Source organism: Solenopsis invicta, chromosome 3 (genome assembly GCF_016802725.1).
Source record: "Solenopsis invicta isolate M01_SB chromosome 3, UNIL_Sinv_3.0, whole genome shotgun sequence".
In the NCBI taxonomy this organism is placed as follows: Eukaryota; Metazoa; Arthropoda; class Insecta; order Hymenoptera; family Formicidae; genus Solenopsis; species Solenopsis invicta.
In genome coordinates, this window is record NC_052666.1 from 30,628,813 (window position 1) to 30,646,152 (window position 17,340).

General features: G+C 32.4%; 1 protein-coding gene across 1 annotated transcript in view; it reads right to left on the reverse strand.

Moving 5' to 3' along the window:
• Window positions 1-17,340, reverse strand: part of LOC105204572 — a 294,782-nt gene that overhangs the window by 160,193 nt on the left and 117,249 nt on the right. The window contains 1 exon segment of the mRNA XM_026132063.2: window positions 9,761-9,808. Coding sequence (XP_025987848.2) covers window positions 9,761-9,808 — 48 coding nt within the window.

Consider the following 17,340-nt stretch of genomic DNA (forward strand, 5'->3'; position numbering starts at 1 on the left):
GTAGTGAAAAATTTTCTTCATCTGTCATATGTGCACAGACCAAATTTCAATAAAATATCTCTAAGTAGTTTCCATATCTTCGAAACTTTCATATTTTTTTCTCAACATCGTGTACTTTAAAAACAGAATAAATGTACAATCTTTTCTTTCTCAAATAAGCCAAAAAAGATCGCATTAAAAAAATGTTTGTACTTATTTAGAAATTACTCTGTAGAATTTAGATGTTTCTTCGTAATATAACGTTTCAATCTGATTAAATTAATGCTTTTAAGTAGATCGTTACTTTATTTTGACACGACAGCGAATAAACAGTGTTTTTCCAACGTTAGCTAATGCGAACGAAAACTTGTCTATAGGTCGATCGCTATAGCATACGTGTCAACGATCTCTGTAGATCAATGAAGTCTCTCGAAAAGAAGAGTAAGCAGAGTGCAACAGCAAAGTAAGTTTGCGAAGCAGGGCAATAAGCTTTAAAATTTTTAAAGTTCATTAATATTAAACGCGATATCTTGTCTCAGTCTTCTCAAGTGTACTGTCGATATTACGGTGTCTATTTATCTCGCAAAATTGCGCCTGCGAAGATATTAACGAATAGCAATAGCGCATATCGTTAAAAGCTTTATAACTTCTTGCTGAACATTACATATAGGAAGATAAAAAATTCACGCCGTTTATTTAGAACTATTTCGAATGTTAAATAATTCTGTCTCAAACAAATCGATCGTATATTTTTGATTTTCTAAATTTTTGAAAAAAAATTAGTTTTGTTTATTGTAAAATCTTCTCTAACAGTTGTTTATATATTCTAACAGTTATTAAATGCTTTATAATTAATAACTACTATAATGTTGTAAAACATGAAAAGCTTTTGTTGTCGAAACTAAATTTAAAAGATATTGCGGAAACTGAAAATGTTTATTAGTCTAACATAATATATAATTTACTTTTGACTCTCTAATTTTTAAATTAGAATTATTATATTATGATTTGAATTACATGTATAAAAACGTTGCTTGTCATAGAAAAAATACTATCAGACGTTAATATTAAACTAAAACTATATTTCATTGAACAATTCTAAGTTTCATAAAGAATTTTTGCTATATATGAAACAATAATATACTCTTATACATATATAATTTAATCCTCTTTAAAGAATCTGATAACCTTAAATTTCAGTAAAATATATTTTTATCTGAATATTATAATAGTTGCCTAAAGAGCACAACGATTGTTTTAATACTAATAGTATTAATAAATTTTAATACTTAATTTGAAGATATTTTTATTATTTATCAGGTATTTTTTTTCTTTCAACTCAAGAAGAATTATTGTTGTATAATGAGAATATAAATTTCTTCATAAAACTGTACAAAATTTTTCATATTGCTCGCATTTACTAGAACAAAATAATATAACTCAAAAATTGATATTTTTAAAGATAAGATATTTTTATGTAAGCAAAAAACGGATCTTTGGGATGCTTATTACTGAATAGAATTACGTAATTGAGCTTTTAAAATTGAAAAAAAATGAGAAATAAAAATTTTATATCAAGAGTACATAAATTAAAAAGAGTTGTTTTAAGGATTTATTTTTATCATAAATGAGAATTCACCATAGTAAATGAAGAACTAACGAACCTTCCATTACACCAGAATCAAATATACGCCACAGTCACTATGATTTAACACTCATTGCTTAATTTATTCAAAAGAAAATTAGCAAGTTTCTTGCATTTAAATTTATATGACAAGTATTTTTACACGCAACTTTTAAGGATGCATTAAATGTTTTTTTTTTAAACCCATGCACAGAGTGCCTGTAAAGTATATCCTCATTTAAAAATAATATTTTCATGATTTTTATGATTAAGGATGAATTCATAGTGATTATTTTCTATCTTTGATTGAAAGCGTAATTAATTACAGATTTATTCATAAATTCATTTATTTTTTTCTTTTAATTAAAGATTAAAAATTATTTATGACTGAATACCAACCTGAATGTTTTAATGATTCAAAAACGTTCAAACTCTTTTTTTTAAATATTGTTTTTCAAGATATGTCATTGTTATAGCAAAAGTGATATAAGCAAATTATTTGTGTCTGACGTTATATAATCCCATTTCAATATTTAATATTACAAAAATGAAGATATTCGCACAACAAAAATGTTCTTTCGTTCTGCGTTGTAAAATATTACATTTTCCATAAGACATATTAAATATATGTATATATACACAGAGAGTATTCAAATAAATGTCAAAATGTACAAGATTCTACTCTGCTATTCAACATTACGCAAAAATATTGGAATAATCTCAGCGGCAAAGAATGAAAATAGTTATATCACTAGGAAAGGTTATCGGACAGAATATCTATCGACACCATTCATTCATGTCTCGTTCACAGAAGACACGAAGGTCATCGCAAGAGAGAAAGAGCGATCCGCTGGAAAAAAAAATCAACGCTACGCATACGTAAGCGTGTGTGTACGTTTTTCAAAAACAATTTTGTTAATTAACGCGACCATCGCAGAAGTTACTCCAATTACTCACAATAAAACCGCCTGTTCTCTCGCTGGAAGAAGACACATCTGTCAGAAATTTCGAGGGGATTCCCCCGTTGATCGAGTGGTCGCCGCGCTTTAAAGACTCTGAACGCGCACCGTGTCACGTTTCTCGTTTACTTACATTGCGTCTGGAGTCAATGCACTCTCTTCCTCTCTCTCTCTCTCTCTCTCTTTCTTTCGGAGTTCGGCAAGACGAGACGTTCCTGTCCGCGGATTTCCGGCGACGAGCGCGACGAAACGAGAACGACAACGAGACGACTCTCCGATACGCGTCTGACCCGATGGGGGCTTTATTCACTTCACCGCTGGCGAGCCGGTCGTCTCCGGCGGCTCTTCGCGAGAGTAATCCGCCGTCGACGCCACCGTTCGCCGCCACCACCGCCACCGCCGCCGCCACGACGTACACTACGGGCGTATTGTGTCTCGTGCGCGTGTACCACCGCCCGTGGCTCCGCTCGGCAAAAGGAAAAAAAAGGAGAACGAAGAAACCATCGCCACCGCCACCGCCACCACCACCGCCACCACCGCCGCCGCCGCTGTCGCCGTCGTTGCCGCCGGCGGTGCCGCCGGTTTTATAATCAATATTAGTTGACGGTAGATCCGCGCTGCGTCGCCGCTCGTCACGTGGGGGTCGAACAGTGGGAGAGGGAGATTCGGAGGAAGCTGCGAGGGAGGTACGCTCGCATCAACGGAGAACGGTCTCTTCTTTATCGTCCCGCTCGCGCGAGCGAGCGAACGAGCGGATAAACCGCTGGCATCGACGGTCGAGGGTTTTAACCGTTAACCCGAGGGTTGTTCAACCCTTCCTCTCCGGAAAGGGATGCTTTAAATTTTGAAAACTGCGAGAGAAACAGCCGCGCATAACCGTATCGTTACGCAAACGGCGTTAGTCTCTCGGCTTGAGAATATGATTAAATAATGAAAAATATATTATGTATGCAGAATTCGTTTCTCCTCGTTCAAATAATTGAAATTCTATATTTACCGGATGCTCGTCTAACGTTCTGCTTCCGCTTTGAACAACGTTGTATCCGCGGAGCAATGGCGGCGTGACTCTCGCCCGCGATCGACAGGGTTATTTGCATGATTACCACGATTTAACTCACATTGCTTAATATATCTGAAAAAAAAACTAGCGAGTTCTTTTCTTTCAAATTTACGGAAATAAAAAATATTTTCATAAACATCTTTTAAAGATGTATTAAATGTTCTCTTTAACATTCATATGCAGGGTGTCTACAAATTCTGTTCTCACCACAAATTTTGAAAAATTGCAAAATACGTGTTTGATCATTTCGACGGATTGCTCTTTAAAGGGATTTGGGAGACAGAGTTTACAATTCAGACAGCACAATACTTATAACAAATATTTATAAATTATATTTATTACTATTTACTTTGTACATATTGTATAAATATTTTAAATACACAGATAAAAGAAATTATAAAATCTTTATTCAAAATGTTAGTAAAATATAAACTACAAATTTTGTATTTTTAATAATACTTTGAAACATATTTTATAAATATTTTTATATGATGTTTATGACAAATGTATATGTTCTATTCAAACTAAAATCATAAAAATATTTATGAAATATTTTTGTAAATATTTATAAAATATTCAAATTATTATTATAAATATATTGTAAATTTTTTATAAATATTGTGTGCTGTCTGAAAAACGCCTTGTACACACGGAGGAAGCAGGGGACCCAGTCGTCACAATATACAATTTGATGATAATACTTTATATAATAAATTTGGTGATACTTGCCACAATTATTTGTTTTTGTTGCTTTCTTTTATATAATGTAAATGTACAAATGCTACATATTATTTGCATAACAAATATGTGACGCTTCAATGTATAGAATTTAAACATTGAAATTATGTAGACATTATACAAAAAAGCAGTAATTATAATAAGATGATATAAATGTACCATCATCATTACTTTCGAAAACAATTATAATTATAATATGACTACAACATTCCTGCAATTTTCGCGTTATACTTATAAAATGTAATAATGAAATTTCAGCTATTACATAGTGAACATACAACTGGAAATTGGGACTGTGTCAACTGGGAACAATTAAGTTTACGTTTGTTACTTTTTTGGAGGAAAATAAGTGTTTTTAATTAATTCTTATAATTCTTCCATTAATTCCATTCACTTTTATTATTTTTAATTTTGTAAATATCGACTAAAGTTGCGCACTCAGTATTTATCGAACAATCGTGTAAACTTTAATACTATTGTCGATGAGAAAGTTAAATTCCGTGTCGATCGTTATTGTGAATTTGGCGTTATGCGAATTACAGTTGAATTGTGCTATGGCTTGGCGGTAAATGAGTTTCGTGTAGTATTATTCAATCGATTTTGCAGCAAAAAGGTAGCGAGCATTACACCGTTTTAATTGGAGTTATATGCGTATAACTCTATTTTTTATCGTATCTCTGCAGTGATTAAATCTCTTCTCTGCTGCGTAATATCCGTTTTGGGAAAATTACTGACGCAAGGTATTATTTAAAGGATTCGTTGATTTTTTGTTTTGAGAAGATTACGAAATAAAACTTTTTGGCGTATCGGCCATCGCGTCCCTTCTGTTTATCTTAAAAAATTAACAATAGTAGCAAATGAAGCGCTCCATTTATAAAATTTTATATTCAGGGAAAATGAAACGCATGCAGCCAGACGTGGCGATGCAATTAAACGCTGTCCCATTTGCGGAAGTTATATCCTCTGTAAAAACGGAAAACTGTGTCGTTCAATAATTGCATGTTTAATAACGACAATACGTTAGTCACAATAATTCTGAAAATTAATCAAACGTTTCAAAAAAATTGTAAAACTGTTTAAAAGCTTATTTTAAATATATTATTCTCCTGATAATTTAAATATTTCCTGATAATTTAAATAGTTCTATATTTCCATTCTCTTCTGTTTACTTCTTACGGTAAAAACTTTACTGAAATCTTTTTTAAATATTACTCTCTAAATTTCGTAGAGTGAAAATTATTCTACGAGTTCAAATTAAACTTGTACAATTTTTGAATAATTCGTTACTCTAATAAAAGTAAAACTTTACTCTTATAAAGTGAAAATTCATTTCTATACAGTGAAAATTGAACTTGCGCAATTTTCCAGTGATTCCTCAGTCTATAAGATTTTTAGAAGAGTACTATAGTATATCGTTTCACGAAGATTAACGTAACGTCGTTCTTTTGCAATAACATACATTATCTTCAATTTTATCACGGCAATTTCCGTAAGGCGGATAACGGCGTTTAATAGCTTCGCCGCACACGTCTGACTATATACGTTCTACTTTCTCCACCCAGCGATTGCACGGCGTGAAAAGAAAATAACAAAACGAAACATTTTTGTCAAATTTTGTGCTTTTTTTACGGAAAAAAAAACAAAAAAAAAACGGAGAACGATCTCGCGATTTGCAGATGCGCGCTCGCGCAGCGCACGTTTCTCGGCAACGTTTCGCCAGTAGAAACAGACAGCGCAGGGTGTGGCGAGACGTCGACACGCCGCGCCGTCGGACTCCGCACGCCATCTCGGCGGCGCGGCGCGGCGCCGGCTCCGACGGAAGCGAGGAGTTTCCGCGCGTCGAGAGAGCCGGTACACGCCGCCGCACCGCACGCCGATGGGTTATCCACGGAGTTTACCCCGCGAGAATTATCCCGGGTTCGTCGTGGAATAATCCTCGAGGGGTTGCCGTAAAAGGGGAAGTTCCGTGAAAAGTATAAATTTCAGGAGAGATCTCCCGAGTAACGCTGGAGAAAAAAACGTCTTGAAAAGAGGAGCAAAAGGAGAGACAGAGAGAGAGAGAGAGAGACTTTCATCCCTAGCTGAAGGATCTTTATTTCCACCCCCCTTGGCTTCACTTAGCCCATTATTCTGTCGCTCTGTCGCTTATCCCGTTCCCTATATCGAAGTCATTCTCGAATTACGCCCGCAATCTTTTAGTCAGATAGGATTTCCATCCTGCACGGTTGATTTCCTATCACCAAACGTTTATGTTAAATATTTAATATTTGTTATTAAATCTTCTCTAATGAGCGACGTTAAACTATATACAGGATATTTTATTTTAATTTTAATCTTTATTCCGGTTGACATAAAATGTAAAATGTCTCGTAAACTATTAATTTTTTAACGGCTTTAATACTTTTATACGAAGAATAATTAAAAGAATCGTATTGTGTAAAAAAAACCATGTATTTCTACTAACAACAAAAATGGGATAATTTTCTTAAGATCTTGAAAAATCGATTTTTCCGAGAAAATTGATTTTACCATTATTTGTCTCCTTCGAAACTCAACTCTTGTTTGAAACATTTCTTTCTACAATCCGATGATTTTTAGATATTTAATCGTTAAGATTAAAATAAATCACCGTGCATAAGTGAAAATAACTGTGCGGCTGTATTCAGTGACGCAAAGTAATTAAGAAATATTTGTATCATCAACTTAACGCAATAAACTTTTCCAAGGACTAATTTGTTATAGAATTACCGTACGCGCGCGCGGATATGCATTGTATGAAGTACATATTAAACACGTATGAAATGCATCATACGCGAATGTTACGAAACATTATTGATGCATCTCGGTAACAAATACATTTTGTTCGCATAAAGAAGCGGAGAGGGAGGGATAAATCCGTGACAAAGCGTATGCTACGTCCTTTCATGCTTCAAATTTTCCTTTCGTTTCTCAGGATAGGGTCACTGCGTCAGTTTATGAATAATCACCAGTGAATGACTATTTCAGAAAAGAATAAAAATAATAAGACTTTAAAATAATAAATTGCGAATTAATTGTATTTTTTATGATCTAATTTTCATAAAGATTTTATTAAAGTAACATTTTTTATTAAAAAATGTAATTATATTAAAATTTCATTTATATGTTCATTAACTGGTTCAATGTTTTATTTGTTTATTGACTGGTGCAGTGATCCTTTCAGAATCGTGGTCTGAAATTATTTTCTGTTTGTCCCTTGTATAATTTTCTCGTGGAATAGATGGAACAGTCGCGAAAACGCGTGCGTTTGGCTTGTTTCTTTTCAATCAAACTTTGTCGTTCTTAAAGTTATTTGCGTCAAAACATTTTTTTTTATCTCTCGTGTTCAATTAAATCGAATAATTGGATTCCTCTCTGCTTCCTTTTGATTTTACCTCTGATTTTATTGTTACGTCGTTTCTCGTTGGTATCAGATTAAAACGTACAAATACACGTGTAAACACGTGAAAACGTAATTATATGATGGAGCAATTTCTATTTAGGCAAAAAAGATAAAATAAAGGTTATTTAGCAATATTTTTCACCAATGAATAACTCTGATTATACATGCACCGATGTTCTGCATCCGTTATAGTTACCAGGTACACAGAAAGAACAATTTTGTTGAAATACAGACCTGAAAATAATTATGTTGAACCATTTGAGAAATTTTATCGGATATTTAACTTAATTGCTGAAATGTTAAGACTGTTTGCAGCAACATTATCATGTTTGGGTGTCTTACGTAATTATTTTGATAGTCAGACATAAAATTATTTTTTAATCTGCAATCTAATTAAAATTTTCCAGATACTGTAGTAAAATAGTTCTTTCCGTGTAAAAGTACTCGGCGTAACTTGGAGAGTACTCTCACTTTGTGTCGCGAGTCTGCAGTCGCAGCAGGAATCGTGACAAAAATGTGATGATAACGACAGAATGTTATACTCGAGATACTCGGCGTATCAATTTTCACGCGATACGAACGGGAGGGTTAGTGGGGGAGAGACATAGTCACTTCAGGGAATAAACGAAGGAGAGAGAGAGAGAGAGTGAAACTTGAACTGAGGAAACCTGACTCAGACCTCGCTAATTCCAAGGGTTAAGTTAAGCTCGTAATACATCTAAAGGCCAAGGAGATAGCGAGAGCGAGGGAGGGGGAGGACGGGAGAAAGGAACAAGAGCCAAAGGCGATTGCAGGCAATGCAATCTGGATAATCCCTTCGTGGAACAGTCGATCTCATGAGACGGTAATGAGCACCTCTATTCGCGACAAGTGCAGTCACTTCGGTACGCAAAAAGATGACGGTGAATTTTCCACGTTCTTGTTAGGATAATTATTGATTGTCGTTCATTCGGATTTTTATACGGGGCACGCCTCAAAATATCATTTACTTCTTGTCTATATTTTGAATTAGAAATCATCGTAGAAATGAATATAGAGATTTCATTAAAATATGCAACATTAACTTGAAAAATATCCGTTTTCTATAAAATAATGTTATTTTCCATTGAACACGGATTCTGTCAAGTTAGATTAAAATAAACCCTTTAGCGATAAATGAGCGAAAATTATTTTTATCAAACGTTCCTACACACGAAGAGAATTTTCTTATAGAATTTATCCTCAAAATCATAGTAGTAGATCAATATAATATTTTGAAGTATTTTATGTAATTTTTTTCCGATTTATTAGGGAAAAATCATCAATACTGGCATACCATTTTATTTTTGGATAATATTTTTTAAACAAATACTAAAAATAAAATTTTAAAAATGAATACAAATTAGAAAGTGTCTTCCATCAGATGGTGTAGCAGTTTCTATAATACTGTTTCGTATTTTGTAATAATTAATGTTTTTGCAACATAATCCGAAAAGAGCGTCTTAGAAATTGAGTTCTAAAACTGGTAGAGTAGGCAATAATGGCAGAATTCAGACACGGTCTCGTAAAAAAGAAATTAACTATAAAATAAATTAATAAGTACTGATTGTGAGTGATAAAGTATATTTTTATGTATTATATTAAACAACAGTTTATAAAAGTAAAAGACTAGAATTGAATTCTTCGTATGTTTTTTTCTTCTAAGAAAAAATTCTTTCTGTATGCTGAACTGATACTTTACACAAGAAAGTTTTCTTGAAATTAATCAACGAAATTTTCAGTAAATTTGAAATATTCTGTATCAATGTATTAAAAAAATATTACAGTTAAAATATAAACTCTCCTTTGATTGAGAGAATGAATAGTCTAGAAGTTGCGATTCGATCAATCTCGGAATAAATTAAATTAATAGTAGACAGCTATCGGGAAAAATGACGAAGAGCAGTTGAAGAAGTTCATTTATCAAGAATTCGTGAATGAAATAAGAAATTATTACTCACCGGTATCATTGGACTGCCGACCCTTGCCATCTGGATTCCACTCTTCCTCTGTAAACAAATGGAGAAGGCAACAATTAGCAACAATATTTTACTATATAGCAGGAAAGAATATTGTAGACAGCTTAGCGTTAACGGCAAGACAATAAAGATAAATGATTTGTTCAACTGTTATCTAATGTTGTCTAATTATTCCAAAGTGGTTTATTGCCATTATTGTCGGAATTTGCGATAACAATTGAATTACTTCCTATCTCATTTTCTGCATAGCATCCTTATGTATTAATAAATATTATCTTCTCCACGTTTTCAAAGTGATTATTCTGGCTTTGTAAACGTAAGTTATGTATAGATCAAATTTCCATAGCAATGAATTGTTTCCATCTGAAAGGCACATATTGGTTTCCAGCAAATTTGCAATTATTAGTGGTAACGCCCCTGTTTGAGAGTTCAGAAACTTTGGTAACAAGTATCGAGAAGTTCTGCGCAGAGAGAGAGAGAGAGAGAGAAGACTAAAGTTCAAATTTCGAAAAGTTACGGATATTGCACAGGCCTATAGAATGGAAACCCGCCATTCGAACATCCAATACCTTCCGAGCCAAGTTTCGGGCACGTAAGAAAACGCAATTGCAAGTCCATCTCTTTCGATTATTTCGATCAGTTGTTCTGGCAACTCGGCACGACGATAAAAAGTCCAATTGGAAAGATCGACGCATGCTATCGCAGCTTATTACTATTCTTTTAAATCTTATTTTCCGTTATCATTTATTTTTTCCTGTATTATGTTTTGTAATAATACAATACCATCACGTGAAAAACATGTATAGCATTTTTTTATATTTTAAAGATAACGTGCATTTGCAAGAATTTATTTTCAAAAATATTTTTAAAACATAAATTACAACAGCTAGTTTCAATATAAATTAGCAAGTAATTTGCCAATGTGAAAAATATAAAAAACCTACGCATACAATTGCAAATGCACATTAACGTATTGTTTAAAAAAATATCCCCAAAAAATATCCCAAAACAGTCATATTAAACAAATAAAACATTTTCCTCTAACATTTTTTTTCCATTTTGATTTAGAAAAGAATTATAACCAAACTCAATTACCAGAATCATCTTGTATACATAATAAAGTTATAAGTTGAAATATTTTTCACGCTTTACCTCCTGAACATACGTGAATTCGGTGGTATACTTGCATTTCCATGTAGAAAGCTGCTGTCGCGCATGCATAATCGTACGAAAATCGACCGAGCGTTCACCGCGGTGTGGCAGTGCGTTTTTTTTTTTTTTTTTTTTTCATTCTGATATTTACGCGCGTCACTCGGATATTTATGCGAAGCGCATGTCAATGTATGACAAACTAGGATACCAAAGAGCGAAATCGAACCGAGGCGGGTTTCGCGTACGCGCGCATAGACACGTGTGCATGTATTTATATAAAAAGTGCACGTCCACACGTGACAAGGTGTAAATCGAACGTCGTATCGAACATGCGTACACGCCTCGCGCATATCCCAAACCCAGCATGTCATTGTCCATAGATGAGTTCCCAAATTGGGAAATTTTCATTCAAATTTAGTTATTATCACGGGGATTTTTTTAGGATAATACAAAGTTTCGGAAAATTTTTCGGAAAGGAGAGAAAAATATAAAGGTCTATAGTATTATTATATGGTAGTATTTTATTTTAAAATAATTCATAGATTCTTGGAGTTCAAAATTCAGGTTGTCCGCTATCAATTCTATTAGTTACTCGTATGGTTTTTGACGTAATTACTTGTACGCGTAGATATCTCACATCCCAATATTATATCCCAATTTTCATGATTTCTCCTTAATAATTACAATTAAATAAAAATTGATGATATGCTATGTATAGCCTTTACATAAAAATAAAAACAAAAGATTTCTTTGAATTGTGAAGCAATACATATTACATTAATTATGTGTATAAATTACGTGATATGTATGACTAGTTTAGCACTTACAGAAAAATAAAGTATTGTATTAATTGAATTTTCTTTATATATATAAAGATATGTATATAAAGAAAGAGTTTGAATATTTTTGGACAAATTAAACTCGAATGTCATATTAATTTTGATTTATTTGTTAAAATCATTTTTTTACACATTTCTGCTAAATAATATTTAAACTTTAAACAGTAAACTTGATTAATGAAATTTACAAATATAACGTAATATTAAAATATTTCGCAATGAAACAAGTTACAAATTTTAGTTTTGATACAACGTGAAATATTCACTTATATTTGATTACATGTTTTTATCTATTTCTCTGGCATTTCAGTTATCCACTTTGAAGTTTGGAATTGTTCAATTTATAATCTTTCAAATCTTGATTAAAGCATTCTGATTTCGTTAATATGATATTCCAAATTCTATACAGTAAAACATGAAAGTATAAAAATAAAAGGGCTGATTTCGTAATAAATTCTTTACATTTTTTAAGATGTTTGCTAGCATCTGATTTATTATAATATTTAGCAATTTAATTTATGATATTAGATATTCCGACTTTGGTTAAGGACTGTATTTCAACACCGATAAACATGCAACTGAAGAGATACTACAAATTCACACAAAGATTATTACTAGACACAAAGATTCGCTGTAACTCGATATTGGGCTCATCTTCATATTTGACATTTTCATCAATCCCATTCTTATTGTCGAAAATATGCAAGATCATTAATTAATGTAAAATTCAAAATTACTATTTATTTATATACATTTTTTAGAATTTATTTATTTATCATTCTTTTGGCTATTATTGAATTTTTGACTAATTATTGCAGAAATTGTAATTCTCTTATAATTATTTTGATGTTTCTTGAAGCGTTATGCAATCTAGAATTATGAATGAGATATAATTAGATATTAATTAATATTTTAATTAGATATTAATTAGACATTAAACATTAATATTGTACAAACCTTTATATAATAATATTAAATTAAATTGACGAGGTTTTAGATGCAAACCACAAATGGTACTCTCGTAGAATGAATTTTATACTTTGCATATTTTTATGTTGATTATTTATTTATATTGAACCAAATTTATTTATATGGACCACATGTTTCTTATATGACGCAATAATCAATCTAAAGATAGAAATATCATTTAATAATAAAAAAATTTTATTTGACCAACTTAATTTCTCATTTTTTAAGTGCATTCACTTCGCACAAATAATGTTTATCAAATGAAGAAACTTTTGCCACATGAGATTTCTTAATTTCAATAAAAATGTATAGCGTTCTACTTTAATTTTTAAACTATCTATAAAAAGAATGATTTTGCTGAAGTATTTAATAATTTAATTGGAAACACATACCTAAATAATTTTGTTGTTGTTCCGTCACAATAATTATATGTTATACAAAGCTCAAGCTGATTGATTGATTGATTAAAATATTAAAATTTTTTGCAGTATTGCTAATTATTAAGCGTCCTACAGTGTTTTGACGATCTAACAAAAAATTATTTTAAATATATTTCAGTGAAACCATTCTCTACCAATTTCTAAAAAACGATGATGCGCTTCAAGTTATGGCGAGTGAACTTTTGTTCAACTGAATTGATGAAACAGTGTACATTATGCATGACAATATTTGTCATGTATTTGTAATAAAATCGATAAAATTAAAATATCAATATCACATTATTAATTACGATTATTCTGTCCATACATACTATAATATAACGTATGCATGTTATACCGCACGTGTTCGAGCATATTTTATGTCGATTATGCATAATACATTGTTGTATCTGTGTCGTGTATACTGGCCTGTGCGAGTTGATAATGTGAATGCATGATTGAGTGAATTTGTAAGGACCCACAGCTGCTTCCGTATTCTGAGCCACGTGGGAGATATGAATTTAGATTTACAGCGCGTGACCCGTTTTATTCGGAAGCACTCGTTAGTGAATCGGTGCTCATTAACAAAGCCACCCTTCGTCTTTAACGCCGTTTACAACGGAGCTAACCCTTGTTTATTAACGGGAATCGGAGGATAATGGGATAATTAATCTAAGTTTTATGGGAAAGTTCTCGATTTGGAGATAACGTAAAGTCAATCTTTTGAAATGTTTAATCTCCCTCTCTTTCCCTTTTCGACAATATGTAGTTTATAAATAATTAACATTGGCAATATTTAGCGGTTATTACACCGTTTTAAAATAATTTTATATTTTTTGTGTAAAAAAAAATAGGATTCTATAATTCTTTGACTTCGCTATAGTTATCTCTTATACTGATAAGATATTAGATATTTCAATTAATCGGTGTCCTTATATTCAATGTTCTATTACTCTATTATAAAATTAAATATTTTCCCATCCTTTTGTGATTTGCGAGTGATTTGCAAGTGTAGATCTCCAAGTTTTCAATTGCAAAACAGATGACATAACGTCACAGGAAAATAGCAGTGAACATGGATGGGGACATCTGAAAAGCAGCATTTGACGCACTGCCTTTTGTTCGTTTTGTATTAAAAAATATAACGCTGCTGAAGCCACAGAAATGATTCGTTCTACTCTAAATGAAGATACTAATAACTCATAAAAAGTAGGATTTACTATTTCATTTTTGCTAAATGCAGACCATGTGTTGGCAAATGAGTTCGAAATATGTAACGTGATTATTAAAGCGACTACTAAATTAGTTACTAGTTACCCAAAAAGTATATAACTAGTTACTAAAAAAGTGTGTAATTAATCGTAAGTCAAGTTATATTTATACTGAAAAAAAATAACTCTAACATTGTAACGAAGTTAATTTATAAGTAAACGGGTTGCCTCTCAACCCTAAACAGCAATTATATGAATTCCGGATTACCATATATCTTGATCAAAGCAAATTGCGAATAAATGGTGCACATAGTACGTATAATACGTACTGGAAAGCGAAGCTTTCTCGAGTTTTGAAAAGTCACGTCGAGAAACGCGAATCAAAGCGTGTCGTTATTAAAGAAAGCGAAAAGGTGAGCATCCCCGGCGCACCCAAGAAGCATCGCGTGCTTCTTCGCTACTTCCCTTTCAAGTGCACAACCCCCGTTTACGAGCCCGAGCCAAGGATCCGGAACTCTTTCACAGTGCGTTTGGCACAGTAAACGGAATTTACGGTATTCTGCGAGCGGTTTAAATTGGGAAGCCGCTCATCACGGCACTGAACCCGGGAACAGAAATTGCGGCGATCCTCGTTTATTACCACGGTCACCGATCGTCATCGCAACGACAATAAATGTTTTTTTTCTCTTCTTTTTTGCGATACAACGCGTGTTTTCGTGGATTCGCGCTGCAGATGATCCGCCGTCACGTAATTGGCGAAACGTGTAACTGCGTCCCTTTTAACGAGAGAGAGAGAGAGAGAGAGAGAGAGAGAGAATGAGTGAGTGCGCAATAGATAACCACCGGATATTTTTCGAATGGAAAATTAACGGTGTGGGAACGGGGCGGCCGCGGCAAACACACTGTGCATACGTGTTGTTTGCGCGTCAATTGAAGGATCGAGTGGATACGAAACTATGTCAAATTCACGTACGAAAATTACGTGGACTATTCGGATGAATTCTCTATATCGCGCGTAAATTATCGATGCGAATCGTTAGATCGTTAGATGCAGAGAAAACCTTGTCTTCGAATTGTCACCAACTTTCTGAAGCAAAAAGGCGCAAAGCCACTTAAAAACGAAAAGTTGGATAAAAGAATTGCGAGAGCAATGAGGAATTCCGTTTGCCATCGCTCATCCATTACTCAGAGGTTTCAGTAATAAACCTGGCGCCCAGAGATAAGAGTCTAAATCCCGAACGCTCTCTCGGGGTTTGAACCTTGGCGAGGAAATAATCCTGATTACTGTCTTCTTTAGACGGATTATCTTGACCTTGCGGTCTCGGAATCGTAACACTCGCTCATGACGCAATGTACGACGTGATCGAACTTCATAAAATTCCAACATCAATTGGGATGTTTTGGATTTACCAGCTATATAGTTGTTGAAACTTAAAATCTGCACGCTTCTTAGGCTTGTGTACTTTTTTTTTCTTACATAATAAACGACAAAAAATTTAGCTGTGAGTGCACGAATTTTGGCCCTGAAATCAGTTATAAAGAAAAAAGGAAACAAAAAGGTTTATAATAGTTTGTGTAACAAAAATGAGCAAAATGATTCTATTTTGCTGCGGTTTAAGGTAAATAGTAAATAATCAAGTAAGTGAATCTAAGTGAATTTTTGTACAAATGCTTATTAGTACATATAAAAAAATTTTAATTAATTCGTACTGCAACTTTCTTATCAGATTTGCAAATAAGTAGTATAAAACGCGATTTTACATAGGAGCAAAAAATTAGAAATAACTTTTAAATTAATAAAAAAATTATGTTCAAATTTCATACAGGTTACAATTTCATATAATTACTCAAACGTAATAAAGCAGTCTTTGAAATTTTAAACATTTTTGGTAATAATGAGATGTAAAACATATCCTTAAAATAACGCAAAAATAAATTAAGTACATTATTTAAGTAAGTAGTATAATAAATATGTAAGTTAGTATAATAAATATGTAATGCGCGTGCAATAATAAAATCTATAAACCGGTTATATATGTATAATTGAGACAATTCCAACAAAAAGTGACTTGTTATATGTTATTAAGAACACGTAACAATTGTTGAGATTTTTAGTATTTAAATTCCATAAGATTACTGTTGGTTCTTAACTGCGTAAAATTAAATTAATAAAATGTTTTTTGTAAACTTTAATAAAATTTTATATACTGTTTGTGTATAGTCTTATAATTAGTTTAGCATTAAAAATGTCGAATGTCACTGTAGACAGCTAGCACTCGTCGTTTCAATGCTTATCTATACCTAAAGCCTTACAATAGTTTAAATTTTAATTAATAGTTTTGTCATCATTTTTTTAATCATTTTGCTTAACAGCATTTTGCTAAATTTTCTATTATATTTCTTGACTTCATCTTTAGTTCATAAACACACTTTTATCATCTTTTTATTTATATAAGAAAAAACTACGTGGTATAAATGGATATAAAGTTTTCAAGGATATTTGCCAAAAAGTTTACTGTAACTATTCATGTCACTTTTATGTATACTGAAGCATTTTAAAAAATAACGTAACTTGGTATTTCAGTCGGTATTTGATGCATTTGCCGTAAAATAGCATAAAACTATCTTAAACTTTTATTTTCTTAGAAACTACACGGTCAATCGATTTGAAATTTCAATATTATTTTTACTTTAATATTACTTTCACTTTAAATAATATTTTCTATAATTTTTAAGCAGATCAAAGCGTTTAATTTTTCGATCCTACCTCCTTAAGTAACTTAACATTGATTTAAAAGCATTAAAATTATAACGAAGAGATAGTACTTAATTTTATAATCTCGTTCAGAAGAGTGTCGATTATATAACTTTACGTATATATGTATAAAGTTTTGGAGTTGATTTTTACTTATCAGCTGACTCTCGTGTTGCTTCTCTCATCCTTTCGGTTTAGGTTTATACGCGCGAACGTT